The 15,107-nt window shown below is 48.3% G+C and overlaps 1 protein-coding gene across 1 annotated transcript; it reads left to right on the top strand.

Moving 5' to 3' along the window:
- Positions 1 to 12,778, top strand: LOC149363045 (G2/mitotic-specific cyclin-B2-like). Its single transcript, XM_089568427.1, has 6 exons — positions 1 to 595; positions 5,801 to 6,031; positions 7,819 to 7,980; positions 9,643 to 9,888; positions 10,611 to 10,753; positions 12,658 to 12,778. Exons 1-6 carry the CDS (start codon positions 566 to 568, stop codon positions 12,776 to 12,778), a joined length of 933 nt encoding a protein of 310 aa, XP_089424553.1. The 5' UTR covers positions 1 to 565.
- The last annotated feature ends 2,329 nt before the right edge of the window (positions 12,779 to 15,107 follow it).

The following is a 15,107-nucleotide window of genomic DNA, read 5'->3' as shown; positions in this document are numbered from 1 at the left end:
TTAACTAAACTCAGTCCAACTTAGTTGCATCATCACTATACGATCCCTTTGATTGGTTGCATGGTTACTAGCCAAAGTACAATTGGCCCCATTTGAAATTCGCGCACTGTGACGTCACGAGCATTTCGACCAATTGAAAAGCGTGACATTGGGGGCGGAGCTGGTTACAAGGCCGACGCCGACGACGACGCGAAACCCAGGAACGGACGCCAAAGAGCTGCGCTCTAAAAAAAATGCGAGAGGTAGCTATCTTCACCAGCAGGACTGACGATGGATGACGTGTTGATAAGGGCATTAGTCATTGGTGGGGTACTTCGCTTCCTACTAGCTGCCATTGTGCTCAACTCACCAGCATAATAGCGGGGCCTGACAGGGGCCGGAAGTACGACAGCAGGTGACGCCAATATAAGGGGGGAAGTCCAGTCCAAGGTTCGACGTCTTTGCCGTGCGTTGGAGTCCGCAGTTTTCAAGCAACGCTGCTGGCATCAAGTCTTTCGTACCAGACGGTTGGCGACGGCTGCACAGTCGGCGTGGAAGCACGGCGGATCGAGGCTGAACCTGCAGCATGGCGACTTTCTCTCTACCGGTGATTTGGGTGAGTTTATTTAGCGGCTTTAATTTGTTGGCCCAGAATATACATGATTTTAGTTTCGATACCTGGGCGCCGCCATGTTTGTTTTACTCGAGCGCCGCCTACCGCCGACGCCATCTTGGACTGATAATTTGCAGCCGGTGGGCTGCAGACGAAGCAGCGTGCGATCTCTGAAAGTGTCATTCGCCCGTTTTATTCCTGCCAAGCCTAGAAATTTTGGGTGGGCGTTCGCCTCGTGTCCATCCTCGTTTGTGCTATGCCATTAGCTCCTGCAATAACCAACTGGGAGCAAGCGACCATTCCTCAACGCAGCGAACAATCAGCATCGGTGAGTGCCATGCTCGCAGTTCACGCGTGCTTTTTTGTCGCCGGTTGCCTGTAGGGCGAATGCGGCACGGTGTTGCATGTTAGAAAAAACGAAAGCAAAATGTGTTGAAACACAAGATCGCAGGAGAGCAATGAATATCTAGTTTTTCGTGGAGCGCAGTTTTTCATGAACTCTCTCGCTGCCTGCTTGGACATGGCGAGTGTGACAGTTTAGATGCTGAGCTTGCGACAGAGTACCCCGTTTACAAACTGAACATTTTGAAAACAGCGAGTACATGACCGAAACGAATCCACTTCTGATGATTAGAATGTTTGTTTGCGGAGATACGCGCGATGAAATTGAAATTCGGTCCCTCCTGCCGCTTGCGTAGGGCTGTTCGTACTATACGAGCGATACAAGCCAGTTGACTGAAAGCAATTCGCATTCTCGCCTTCTCCGCTCCCGCCAGTACTCACTGGTGCACAAATACCAGAAAATGTGCAGTTACACGATCTAATAGGTTGGTACGCTAACGGAACGCTATTACCACTTACACTGACAGGCAGAATCGCCGCACCTGTGTTGAGAATTCCAATCTCAATCGGGTCGGGGCACTGCACAAGTCGCTGCGTTTGTTATATCTCTGGCACGGTTATGCATAGTGTGGATTTTTTTACAGTGAATTCGATGCGATTTCAGTCGAATAATTTATTACAATGCGTGGCAGAGTTTACCGTCCTGTGCAGGTCGTGTATTTTTTCATCTTACGTTGCCATGGCTGCATTTTTCCTCACTTTGCAGTTGGGTAAAAGTTCATGTCGCCGCTTCTATTCATGCCATGCTGTGCAAATTAAATTAGTATTTTTGCACTAACGACATGTTTATTTTTTTCAGGTGGCGATCCCTACACCCTCCCGATATTGACGATCATGCGGGGCGGCGAAACGAAGTTGTGGCCAAATTTGTGATGTCTACACATAGTGTACTGCTGAATTAAAACAGCTCTGCCAAGGCCATCCAAATACTTCATCCCTTAAAATTATGCAGAGAGTATAGTTTGGTAACCTAGGCACTGCGCTTCGTTCCGCGCCCGATATTAGGCACAGGCAGTGGGTTTGTTTCTGTCTGCATATCGTCCACAAAGTGCGCTAACGTTTAAGCTTTTTGTTGGCGCAAGTATTTTTTGTTCACCAACTACGTCCACTGCCAATGCAACTCGGGACCGGCGGAAAAGCGGTGAAAAAATGGACACCGCAGACTTGCGGAGACCTTCGCATAACATGGTGCGCGTACATACTGGCGGCGTTTGTTTTTTCTACTTTCGTCGACTATGTCCGCAACCGACAATAAAACAATGATGTCTAGATGACGTTGGTGTTCCGTACAACATTGCTGCTTTTGTTGTACAGACGCAAACACGCGCTTGACCGGTAGCTAAGCAGCCGCGGACGTTGCTCCGCGCGCCGGATTATCAGCCCAGGGGAGGACGGCAACAGTGGGGTGTCGCGCAGCGCACGTGTTTGAGAGTATTTCTCCCTCTCCTGCCCGCTCCTCGTAAAATGGTGTATATGGTTCCCATTCTGACCGCTGGTCGAAGCCCTGCGGCGCTTTGGTTTTTGAGGCTTCACACACTTGTTCATTGTAGTCGGTTTTGGAGGAGTTTCAGCTCATAAATCCCAAGGGGATGGTTTCGCACACGGAAAGAAGCATGAGCTATTTAATTACAATTGAGCGCCTTGGTATGATTGTTCATCATACTCTAACCCCCAAAAAGACGTAGTAGCGGAGTCCACCGGCCCACCAGTGAGAGATTTTACTAGGCTACGGAAATATGTGCATGCCTTCTTCTTAACCTTTAATGTCGCATACTGGATTAATAATTACTGCGTTATTGAAACTTGACATTACTTTAGAAGGTGTCAGCATTCCAACTTTAGTCGTCACGCGACCTCGCGGGCCGCATTTTCTTGGCCTCCGCATTGCTTCAGCGGCACTGGCTGGAGCACGTGCACTACCTTTCCCACAACGTGACGGCAGCTGCACGCGGGGTGGGAGTGCTGTGCCAATTTCTTCTCCTGCGCCAAGCTGCGCCTAAACGACACTTTATCCTCATTGCAAGTATACAGAGCCAAATTTAGCCGAGTGTTATTGTCATTTGGGCAACACTGGGTGCTCGCTACGAAACGGACGCAACCGCATTCGCATCGACAGTTGGGTTCGCTCGTGGTGGTCGGCGCGGCTCTCATGAAATGCTTGTACAAGCATGAGTAAAAATAAGCACTTTGAGCTATTATCTGGTAATATAACTTGAGCGCGGCCGGCACTGTGAACTTACCTCACATAGCAAGCTTTAGGGTTAGTAATTTAGGGTGCCAAAAAGAGATGCGGTGATTTCGCGAACACGTGTTAAAAAACTCCACAAAGGTCATAACGAGCATATGTGCGCTACATTGTCGCACATACGTCGACCCCCAACCTTCCCCGCGGGATGGCATGACGCCGCACACGCAGCTCTAAGCAATAATCGCGCAACGATACAATCGCAGTGCCAGCAGTCTGGAGCCAGTGGAGATCAACGGCGCTAAAACGGCGTCCTCGCGAAAGGCCCGGCTGACTAGCGGCAAACCGAACCACCAGCGGTTCGGTTTTTTAGGATTCCGGACACCTTGTATTGGAAAGCAACCACCAGCATGAGTGGGCCGAGCAAGTGGCACGGGAATATAATTTTCTTTATCGGACGTAGTTTAACAAATTAATTACGAACTTCTTGCACGTAGAGGTGCCAGGGAATGGGCACTACCCGACATGCTCGCACCTCGCAGGCAGCAGTTATAGATTGCTTTGGCTTGGTCTGGCCAGTTACTACGTGGTTACACCTTCAGAGTGGCGCGGCCGGCGTCCTCTCGCTGCTCGAACCTTTCACAGCCGTACACGGCAACACGTTGGCGCCGATCTTCCACAACCTGCCTTGAGTGCACCCGTGTGCACGTTGGTGCATTTTTTCATACATGTTTGAGTAATAAATTGCGGGTGCGCATTTACGCGAGGGCGCTAGTTATGCGAGTTAGTAGGTAAGTTGGACCCCACCTTGATGATTTGGCTGCGGCAGTTTTCCGAATATTAGAATCCCCTGGTTGGCGGGCATTGCTTCTTTTTTTTTGGTGCTGACATAGTATATTCGAGATTCTGCTTAACTCATTTGACGGCTTGGTTATGGCTATTCAAAAGCTACGCAGAACTGAAAGGCTTTAAAGTTTACTAAGCAAGTACTGTCGCTCGAATTCTCGGCGCAGTGTTATGTGACAGGATCGGGCGAACAGTGCACGATTTCATCACTGGAATGATGCAATTGAGGGGGACAAATTTAGGTATCAAACCTGTTTGTATACTTGTTTATGTGGTGAGCGAAGAGACACTTGTTGCTGGTCTTGTTTTTAATGTTTAACTGCTTTGCATTTTATATGGCAGTAGCTAGTTCTGGCCCTCTTTGTTTCTAGTCATTATTTTTACATCAAGCCAATTACCACCTGTGATCTATTTTTCATTTTTCTTTTACTCATCCAGGAGTAAACCAGTGTGAAACAGTTGATTTTAATCGTCTCGGCTAGTGCTTTACCACTAGTGCTATAGTCGTGTATGTGGTTTTTTAGCAGTGAAGTGCTCTGGGTTTGCTTAATACAAAAAAAAAGACGGTCCCGATAGTGTTGTTGCTTTTTCTTTTTTTCTGCTCGCTTTGTTTCTCGCATTTTTTTCGAAGAAACTATGAGGGGTACGCCATTGCAAAAACGCAGTGATGCTGACAGCCGTCGTTTGAAGAACGTTCGTCGAAAGAACGAGAGGGCGTTGTCACATGCTAGGAGGTAAAGCGAAATACGTCCAAAAGAATATCGGAATATTTTAACTGGAATCGAACCCATGACCTCTGCGTTTCTAGACAGACTTGCTACCACTGAGGCACGTTTGCACGACTTGGTTAAAGGAGACCACGTGTGTCTTGTGGCACAGTCTGCTTACGGATGTCTGCTAATAACTGTAATTGGAGAGATGCAAGGAAAAAAAGTAGCTACTAGCTTTTAACGCTGTCATGCATTCGTTTCAGGCGGAGTTTAAGTGTCCCCGAATCTTTTAGTCTTCCCAGTAGACTATTTCAAAGATAACCTTGAACTGTGTGGATGAACCAGGGCCCTTATGTAATTGGGGCATTTCCGCCATTTGATGATTTGTCTGCGTTACTGTTTTCAGGTGTCGTAGACGTTTTTTTTACTTTGAAAGCCTGAAAATATGCTAAAAATTAGTCACTGTCCTCAATGTGTTCGCTTCACGTCCATATTACAATCTTTAATTTTTGTGTCAGGGCCTGAATGATTATATTTGAATATCTTTAGCCCTCTCAGTGCACATATTACGAAAACCTGTTTAGGGAGGTCGGCGTCGTACATCGAAGGCGGCTACCCTTATGCTTTTCAATATAATCTCGTTCTGAGGGGCAACTAAGTTCATTTGCATGCCGTGAAACTTTGGTATGAGTCTTAAGGGCGTATTTAAGCTATGTAGATTACAAGTGTTCGTAATTTTTTAACGACTGCATCACAGAAAAAATGGAGCAGCGAATATTCCTTGCCGTCGTCGAGTATAACCACCCTCCGCTAGTTCAGTGTCGTGCGATTGTGAGAAAAACAGGGTGCCTAAATTTTCGCTTATGCTTTTGTTTTAGTGTATCGCTCATTTTACAAATACTTTAGCTGAGCGCGTCTTGCCGCCGATGAGTAGTAATTCGGCCTCTAAAGCTGATGAGGTTAACAGAATGCGCATTGATTCTAGTAGAATGCAGAGATCGTTGTTCTACGCAGTTTACTAATTCCACATATGCTGTGATTTTTCGTTATCCTCTCACAATGCAGTGGGGCTCGAGATATGGCGACACAATATCGAAAACGGTGCACCCGAACGCAAAGGAGGAACACATCACCGTGGAAAAGAAACCGTCCAAGCGTCCTGTCACTTCGCGCGGCTGGACCGCGACATCCAAACTGCCACCGGGGGTGCCGGATATTGATGGTGATGGCGACGAGGAGCCTCTGTTTAGCACTGAATATGTGAAAGACATTTCTTACAACATGTTCATGCAAGAGGTGAGCATCGTTCAGTATTTTCAAGGAGCCTTGCTAACCGCCCTGCTGCAGGCTAGAAGCACCAACAACTGTAGAAACGCAGGAAGGAAAACTCTGCGCTCTAGTATTTGGTCGTTCGTATGGTGATTAGTCAGGATCTTAAAACACTTGCAACCCTTTTCCACGGACCTCACTGTCAAGTGAACCCTTCCTTGTCCCGTACGTCTTTGTTTCCCGATTGTGGCACAAGAAAAAGATTTGGGCATATAGTGTACCTTAGTGATAGTGCAAAACCAGCAAAATGCTATTGATTGGTGAAATTTTGTGACATGGGTAATTCGCATGAATGCACGCCAGTTGCGGGGACTGCAAAATTAAAATAAGCGGGAGCAAGAGGCAGCGGTGGTCTGAGAAGCTAGCCTCCGGGCATCACTCCGGTGTCATTTGTGCGTCAAAATATAACGTCGTTTAAAGCAAAATCACTGTCGGAGTTCGCAAGCGATCATTAAATAGTATATAATGAGGCCAGAAAAAGATTGCGAGCGATATGCACTCCGTCACTCGTCACCTTGCCGCAAAGTTTTTGAGCTAGCGTCATTACAACCGAAGATATTGACGTTTAAAAACTATGCTCCTTCCGCCCCCGTGAAGTGATGCACGCCGAAGCGCCACAAAAAATTAGCTGAGGTTTAGCTCTGGTTCAACCGGGCAAGTTGCGTAGGCAGCGTGGAGCCTGGTGGAGCGCGGGTGAAAGGGTTGCTATAGCAACGGCGCTCCATCTGTTTGACCTCGCCGCGGCTAAAGGTTGACCGTGGCTACCGCCGGGAGCTACGCGACCTCTCGAAGCCTGGCGCAGTATTACTAACGCAATAAAAAATGAGTAAGCAGGCCAGGACTGCACTCATCCGCGCCCCTACCCACCCCGCCCACGCCACCTAGGCCCGCCCACTGAGAAGCTTCGCCGAGGGAGGGGAAGAAAGATGCGCGAAGGGGCGTCGCCAGAGTAGATTTCGAGCTACTACAGTCGGATACAACTCGAGGGTGCAATGGTGTGCGCTTTTACCTGTCAGAGGACCCCCTTACAGCCAATGGCGTCGGATGGTTCCCATGACCCTGCTACCGTGTCCATAAAGAGAGCTAGGCCACAATGGAGCGAGCTCTTTATCCCCAGACCAGAGAGGGAAGGGATGATCCCCTTCATCTAACACTCGCTGCTTTGTCATAATAGCAGCGTCATGAGAATCGTCCGACGGCGTTGGCTCGAAGGGGGTCGTTTAACCGGGAAAACCAGCCGAGTTCTCAAATTGTATCCGAGTATATGAGTAGTAGGTTTCAAAAAATGATTTGTCAACTAAAAAAGCACAAGCAGAGCTTTTAAATTTGACTTGAATGTTAGCAATGACCACCTATACAGATGCGTTGCACTACACAACATGGCTATCAAAAATTTTCAGGGTCCCTCTAAGTCTGCGTTAGGATGGTATATGAGATCCATCCTAACCTGTGGCAGGCGCGGGTTACGGTCCCCAATGCCGCCGCGGGCCCACCTGTAATTCAATGGGTACAAGCTTGCCCCTGCTTGGTGTTCGGCTTATCCAGGGTGAAATGCTTGTGATATGGGTCTTTGACCCCACCCTGTGTGATTAAAACTACCTTGTGTTAGTGTGATTAAAACTAACTACTCTCGTTTAGCTCTGAGCTGGAACCAAGTTAAACGTTGCTTGTACGTATACGGATGCGACGTGCCATTGCCTGCTTGAATACTGATGCTTGTAGTTCGTGCTTTAGAATTCCGGCTTTCATTACAGGTCAACTGGCCCATCCGACCTTTGTTTTTGGGATCGCAAGTAGAGGTGAATGCCTCGATACGGGCCCGGCATATTGACGGCCTGATTGCTACCCACGACGTCCTGTACTTCGTGCCAGAGACGCTGTTTCTGGCTGTGTCACTTGTGGATCACTATTTGCAGGTTGGTGATGCTCCTACCGTTACCTTTCTGGCCTGTCGCTGAGTAGCGCCTAAAGCGATACGGTAGTGTTATAAAACAAAACATCGGAATTAACCTGTACAAATCGGCAAGGTCATGCGAAATTGATGTAGATGCATATCACTTTAGGTACTTTTGGGTGTCGTCTTGCGAGTTCGTGTCACGTCCAACATTCTCGGACAAATATTTTATAGAATGAATAAATTGTAAGATACAGTAATGGAAATATTGAAGGTCCATTCTTTTGATGTGTGAGAAAATCTTTCTTTTAACTTGCTTGCTTCGACCGTATCGGGCAGGTAGGACTTCCAGCAAAAACGTTAATAGCAAAAAAAAAAACGAAAGACTGCCGTTGGGTGCTCTGAGGTTATATCGAATGTTATACTGAAGTTTTACGTTTGATGAAAAATATATGCGCCTCTAAATTATTTCACACTCAAGAATTCGTTTGCTTGACCGGACTTACTGCGTCCGCCGCTGTGAATGAAGGTGGCGCTGGTGAGCGCTCGATAGGTCAGGTTACACGAACGTAAGTGCCGCCAAAATTAGATTAGACAGCTTCTGCCGTAGATGTGTTGATGGGGCACTGTACTCGAAACTCAGAGGTCGCGGGATGGGATCCCACCATCGGCATGAAGTGGTTTCCTTGTGCATTGCATCAATTATCTTTGAGCCAAAAATAGTTTCACTCTTGCTTTCCCGCAGTATGACACCACTAATTAAAAATAAAGAAATCTAGACGTATTGCTCTGTGCTTTGCTTAGTTTCGGTCACTGTTGGTTTCCTTCACATCTATCTCATAATGCACCCCTCATTTCCCTACCCTTGTTTGCTTAATAGCTTAACAACAGCCTCGGTTATGGCATTTTTGATGCCGCAGGTAGCATACGAGGTTTTCCGGGCAGCTTCCACCCTTACTTTTAGACGACGTCGACGTTACACTCCCGTTAATAAAGGACGTACTACAACCGCCGCTATGGATGAGGGGGGGGGGGGGGGGGGGGGGGGGGTAGGGATAGCCGCCGCTGTTGATCAGTAGGTAGAGCACAGTACGCGAAGTTGAATTAAACAATTCTCTAGGGCGGAAAGCAGTAGGCAGTTGATTGTTTGTTGCTGCAGCCGTGGGCTCTTAATGACACCTCACACTGCAAGCTGCGATTACAGTGGGAAAAGTGCTTTAGTCTGCTCATGCAGTATTTAGACTGCACTATCAATGCATTTCGAACACGAGTTGAGCAATTGCTCGTCTTAAATATGTACAGACACCAGCATGATGAAAAGCGAGCCTTTGGAGAAAACCAACGTTCTATCTTAGAACTCAACTTTAGCTCGTCCCATTTCGTCGGCTCTTCATTAGCACATCGTGGTTTGTTGAGTGTAATCTCGAATAAGCAATTAAGGGCTTCGTGCGGCAACAAAGGGCCACCATCTTCAGCTTCACACACTTGTACACCTGAGCATCGAGTATCTTGATATATTTAGTGCCGAGCAGAGCAGAATGTTTTTGCGGGCGCTACTTTCCGGCATTTGCAATGCGTTCGAAGAACCTATGTAAGTGTGCAACTGCGCCGGAAGCGGAGAATGCGGAAGGTCACGTGACTGTTTTGTGCGGCTGCCGGTCCAATTTTTTTTTCCCTCGTACAGGTGCGCATCATAGCCGAGGGCAACATGAGGCGGCTGTGGATTGCAGCTCTCTTCCTTGCGGCGAAATTTGAAGAGACGCAGGACCCATTGCTTCCTTTTTGCTTCAAGGAGACGATGGACTGCATCTCAGATTTCCAGTTTAGCGATGTATGGGAGGTGGAGAAGGACATTCTGCGGGCGGTCGACTGGTCCCTGGCACGTCCCCTGTCGGTGAACTTCCTGCGTCGTAACTGCAAAGCTGTTCAGGTTAGTGCAAGTCTTGCACTGGGTTTCGTTCCTTCCGTTGCAGGGTTAGTGGGCATGATGCAGATTAATTACTGTCCTTAGCGGTAAATGTAGACGCCTAGTGTATTGTGGAGTGACGTTCACGTCTAGGTTTGATGGGCGCCTATTAGAAAATAGCAGTCAGAGCACACACACTGCCCTGGTTTCTCATTGGTGTCGCTGTATGAGAGCTGTTGTGCTAATGAATTGGCAGTAGTCAGGTCTGTTTCGTTGGCGAACATTTGAAGGCGGGCAGCTGAAGCACAAACGCCTAAATGCTCCGCAGCGTGATATTAATTTGCGCGACCAAGGAACTGTAGCTTAAATTAAAAGAGGAAATGTTGGTTCAATGAACAAATGGTTTTTTACATTCGGTAGTCACCGCGTGTTTTTAAGATCTGTAGGCCCAATCCACCGCGTAGCAAGTTGAGGCGATATCAGAGCATCTTGCATCTTGAAGAAGCACAGAGAACTGTGCGCGAAAGCACGTCTAGAGCATCTGATGTTTTCTTTAAGGGGGAAGGCAGAACAACTCCCGCCAACGTTTGCCATTAGTTGCATTTAGATGCAAATTAGATGCATTTAGAATGAAGCAATTTTTCTTCCATGGACATATTTAGATACAGGAATGATTGCCTTTTGATGTAGACATAGTTTCGGATTATTGATCTCATGGCTTTCTCTTTTTTTGCTCCCGTGTACAGGCTAGCCAAATAGAAGAAATAACAGCCATGTACATCCTCGAGGTCTGCATGCTCGACTACTACATGGCTTGGTTGAAGCCTTCGAGGAAGGCTGCTGCAGCTTTGTGCTGTGCGCTGCTGCTTCTTGGGAGGCCAAAGGAGTGGTAAGTAGCCGTGTCCCTTGATGAAAGTTGAATGGCTAACACTGTTCTTAAAAAGGCAGGCAGCGGTTAGCATCTCATATTCAAAAAAAGATATCGAACATGACACCCACTCTTGCCGTTATTGCATGGGGCTGTCGAGGATCAGAATTAGTGCCAAGAAAATTTTGTGCCATATGCTGCGCTGTCAGGATGCAGTGTGCCTGTTCAAGCTCCAACAACAAAAAAGAAAAGAAAACCGGGAAGCACTACCCTACCCATGGATTGAGGGGGCTCGTCTTTGACACGAGCATGTTAGTCATACCCCGGCCATTTCATGCGCGGCTTGGTCCTAGCAGAGTCCATTTACGGGTTGGGTGCATTACAGGCTGGTTTTATATATACACTAGGGTATAACTCAGGAATGCCCTTAAAAGAGGACCTGCAGTTAATGGCATCGACCGGTTCTCATGACGTGCGAATAATCCCTTAGCGTGAAATCGCATTTTACTGGCGAGTACTTCGGTGAAATCCGATTATCCGCAATGTTACGATAATGAGTCGATGCTCTTGGCTTCAGGGCCTCCTCTCAGCGGCATTTCTCGCCACTTTCTTAGGTTTTATTACAGGATTATGATGATGATAAAGGGTAAATCAAGATTATGGTGATGTTTTAGCTGGAAGATAATCCTGGTGGTAGGATCTGTGTGTTACTGTCACGGGTGATGTGCATTCGCGATATACTGTGTCCGTAATTGTTTGTTCAAAGTGCGCCAAAATGGGGGCGTTCTAAGCATTCTGATCGTATCAGCGAGAAAGCCCTGGTGCACACGGGAACAGCATGCTGCGCATACTGCTGACGTCGCGGTCGCCTATCGCGCTGTGTTAACACCGAAGACTGGGTAAGGGTTTGGTTAAATAAGGGCTAACAGAACTAGTACGGATACGGCGCTGCCTGTACGCCTGTACGCTGGGCGAGAGCAGATTCATAGAAGGTCTGACATTGCGACATTAAAATCATTACAGAGCTGGTTCCCGTCCCGCCTTCATCAGCGAAGCGAGCGGGCTAGCCGAAAGCCGACTCTTGGGTGGCACCCTCGATTGTGATGTGTTGGCCGTTGGTAGAAGTGTCTGCGCATTAGCATTGCGCATTAATTCCCATTCCGTTGAGAATCCGCGGAAAGCTTCGTTGAAGCGGAACCGCTCTGCTAAGATTGTTAACTGCTGGAGGAAGTGATTACATTGCTACATATGGTTTGCTAGAGCAATCGCAAATACTTCACAGAGGCGAAAATTTGGTTGTAGAGCCGTCAGTTGTAGCGGGTTATGACGATATTACCCTTCGGCTCCTTATTTATCAAGATGCGCGTAACTGAGCGTAAGTAATCTGCATATCAGTTTTCAGTATTTTGGAAATGCCATTCTCGTCACCGCGGCGGTGCCGGGAATTGTCTTTCGCTTTCCCGGTCCTTTGATTCCCGCTAGCCGCAGCTTAGGTGTTTCAGGTTCCGATAGCAGATGCCAGCTGTTAGCAACATAGTTTCCTTCCATTTTTATTTTTATTAACAACAATAATAACAAATTGCCACGAACAACAACATCTACTCCTACGTGCGCGTGCCACATATCGGTGCCCTCTCCCGGTCGGGTTCTCCGAGTGTGAAGATAACAAATTTAAATCGGATATTTCCCACAATAGAGGGCTGGCTGTCCTTAGGGTAGACTATGGGTATTCTCTGTCACACCACTATATAAAAAGAACGTAAGCCTTCGTGCCGGTAGTTAGAAAGTCAATTTACACCACCTCTTTAAGCAGAAGTGCTCGTGCATCTATTTTAACTATTTTGCTGTTTTGCAAGGTAGGGTGTTATTGAAGCCCAGTGTGAAGAGTGTGCGTGAGTGGCAAGCACATCACTTGTCTTTTGCAGCTGGGATCAGAAGATGGAGTACTACAGCGGGTTATCCCTAAAGGAACTGCGGATATTTGTAAGACGTATGGCCAAGCTCACCTTAGAAAGGTGCCTGTCTAAAGCTGTCGGAAGCTTATGATGAGGCGGTGGATGCAGCCCCTTATGTGCTCCAGATGAAGAAGAAGAAGACGATGATTAGTGGGCCGGCTGTCTGACACCGGTCCGTAATTTTCGGCTTTATTTTCTCGCTTCAAAGGTTTTCCAGTTTTTTTGGAGTGTGTCCTCGACGTGCGACGACCTGGGGGTCCCTGGCCGCCGGCAAAAGCACGTCAAGCGACCTCCTCGGCGCTGTGCGCCGTATCAACGCCGACACGGAACATCACCACCAGCTGAACTCCATGCTGCACTGATGGCAGCAACGGCAGCGGCGGGTCCAGCGGCCCCTGTAGTTGCGGCTACAGACCAGGGCCCGGCAAACAAGAGACTGCGCGACGACCAAGCCAGCAACGAGCCTCTGACCGACCATCCAGAGGACATGGATCAAGCATCATTCACAGTTGTATCGTACAAGAAAAAGAGAGCTACCGGTGTTCCTGTAGTCTTCAGGCCCACCGAGGAAGGAGGAAGCCTATGGAAAGCCAACCCCAACATTGTGGCTTCGGCGGTTGTAGCATCGGCTCAAGAAAAAGTCCTCAGCCATCGCATTCACAAGGATGGGAGCCTGATGGTTACAGTATCGACGCTGCCCGCCGCCAACCGTCTGCTCACGGTAACTAAGCTGGCTGGAGTGGCTGTAGAGGCCCGAGTCCCATACTCTTACATGACAAGTTATGGCAAAATACAAGATGTACCTGTCACCTACACAGACGAAGACCTGCACGAATATCTACGCGACCAAGGTGTCCTGTCAGCAAGGAGGCTAACAGCCTACACTCCTGAGGATGGTGGAAAGATCAAAGGGGTACGCCGTCGCGCAGTTATATTGGAATTCGCAAAAGATGCGCCGCTACCAAAACGAGTAACGCTTGGGTTCTGTAGTTACCCTGTAACTGAATACGTCGGAGCAGCAACTCAATGCTATAAATGTCAGAGGCATGGCCACATATCAAGACACTGTAACGGCCCCGTGCGCTGCAAAGTCTGTGCTGGCCCCCACTCGCACAAAGAATGCACTTCGAGAGCGCAACCTAAATGCTCTAACTGCGGTGGCCCACACCCTGCTTCCTCGCACGGCAGAGCAAACACAAGGGAAACCCCCTAAGCGCCATGAACCACCACCTAACCCCGACGTGGTTTTCACGCCTACGGCAGCTCTTTCCGAGAAGCAGTCAACACAGCATGGCAGAGCAGCTGACAAGACCTACGCAGATGTGGTAAAAAAGAAGCGTGGGAAGTCTGTTGGTTCTTCTCCTTCATCAAAGCTGCTGCAACGCACTGCACAAGACTCGACAAACAGCGGCGCTCGCTCTGAGCCTAAGGCGCCACAACATGACAGGAAGATCAGCGACAGACAGCAAACCGGAAGCTCTGAACAAGATGTCACATGCCTACTGATTCCGATGCTGTTTGCAGCCATCAAAGCTCTTATCCGTGCAAACCCATCGTCAGGAGGACTCCCAGAAGTAGAAGCTGTCCTTGCAATGGAGCCGTTGGTGTCGGTCTCCTACGCTCCGCAGGGGCGTAATACCACACTTCAGTAATCATGGCTTCCACAGCGAGAACTTCACCGCAGGTGACAATCAACAACATCTTTCGTACATGCACCATTTTCCAGTGGAACGCTCGCGGGCTACGCTCTAAACTCTCAGATTTCCGACAGCTCGTGCGAGCGTACCGCTTCCCCTTCATAGTCATCTGTGAATCACGCGTCGAGGAAACTTTCCGACTCCAAGGATACTATTTCCATCATTCACAACGACCAGATAACGTCAGCAGATTGCTGATAGGCTTTCGCAAGGATATCCCGGCCTCGCCGGTTGATGTCCCGCCTCACAGCGACAATGAATACGTGTGCGCTGTCACAGTTATTGCCGGACAACAGTACACTCTGATTGGAGTATATCTTGAGCCAGGCACGCCATTTGATGTTTTGAGACTTGAAAATTTGATATCAAAGACGCCCTCTCCGCATATTATTTGCGGAGACTTCAATGCTCATAATGAAATTTGGGGCAGCTCACATACATGTGCCCGAGGTACCAAGCTTGCAAAACTTCTCTCCAAGCATTCAGTTCAGCCATTAAATGACGGCAGCATCACCTACCTCCGAGGCGCGACGACTACCAGCAGCATCGACGTGACATTTGTCACAAGTTCATTCGCCCGCAACTTTGGCTGGTGCACTGATTTGGAGACACGCGGAAGCGACCATTACCCAATCCTCATATCGGCTTTCCATGCGCTGAGGAACCCAAAGAAATTCCTTATAAAATCTACAGACTGGGACGCATACAAGGACGCTGTAAGCA

The sequence above is a fragment of the Amblyomma mixtum genome, chromosome 2 (genome assembly GCF_055824585.1).
Source record: "Amblyomma mixtum isolate Tamu chromosome 2, ASM5582458v1, whole genome shotgun sequence".
Classification (NCBI taxonomy): Eukaryota; Metazoa; Arthropoda; class Arachnida; order Ixodida; family Ixodidae; genus Amblyomma; species Amblyomma mixtum.
Note: the sequence above shows the minus strand (reverse complement) of the source record. Positions and strands in the feature narration are given on the sequence as shown.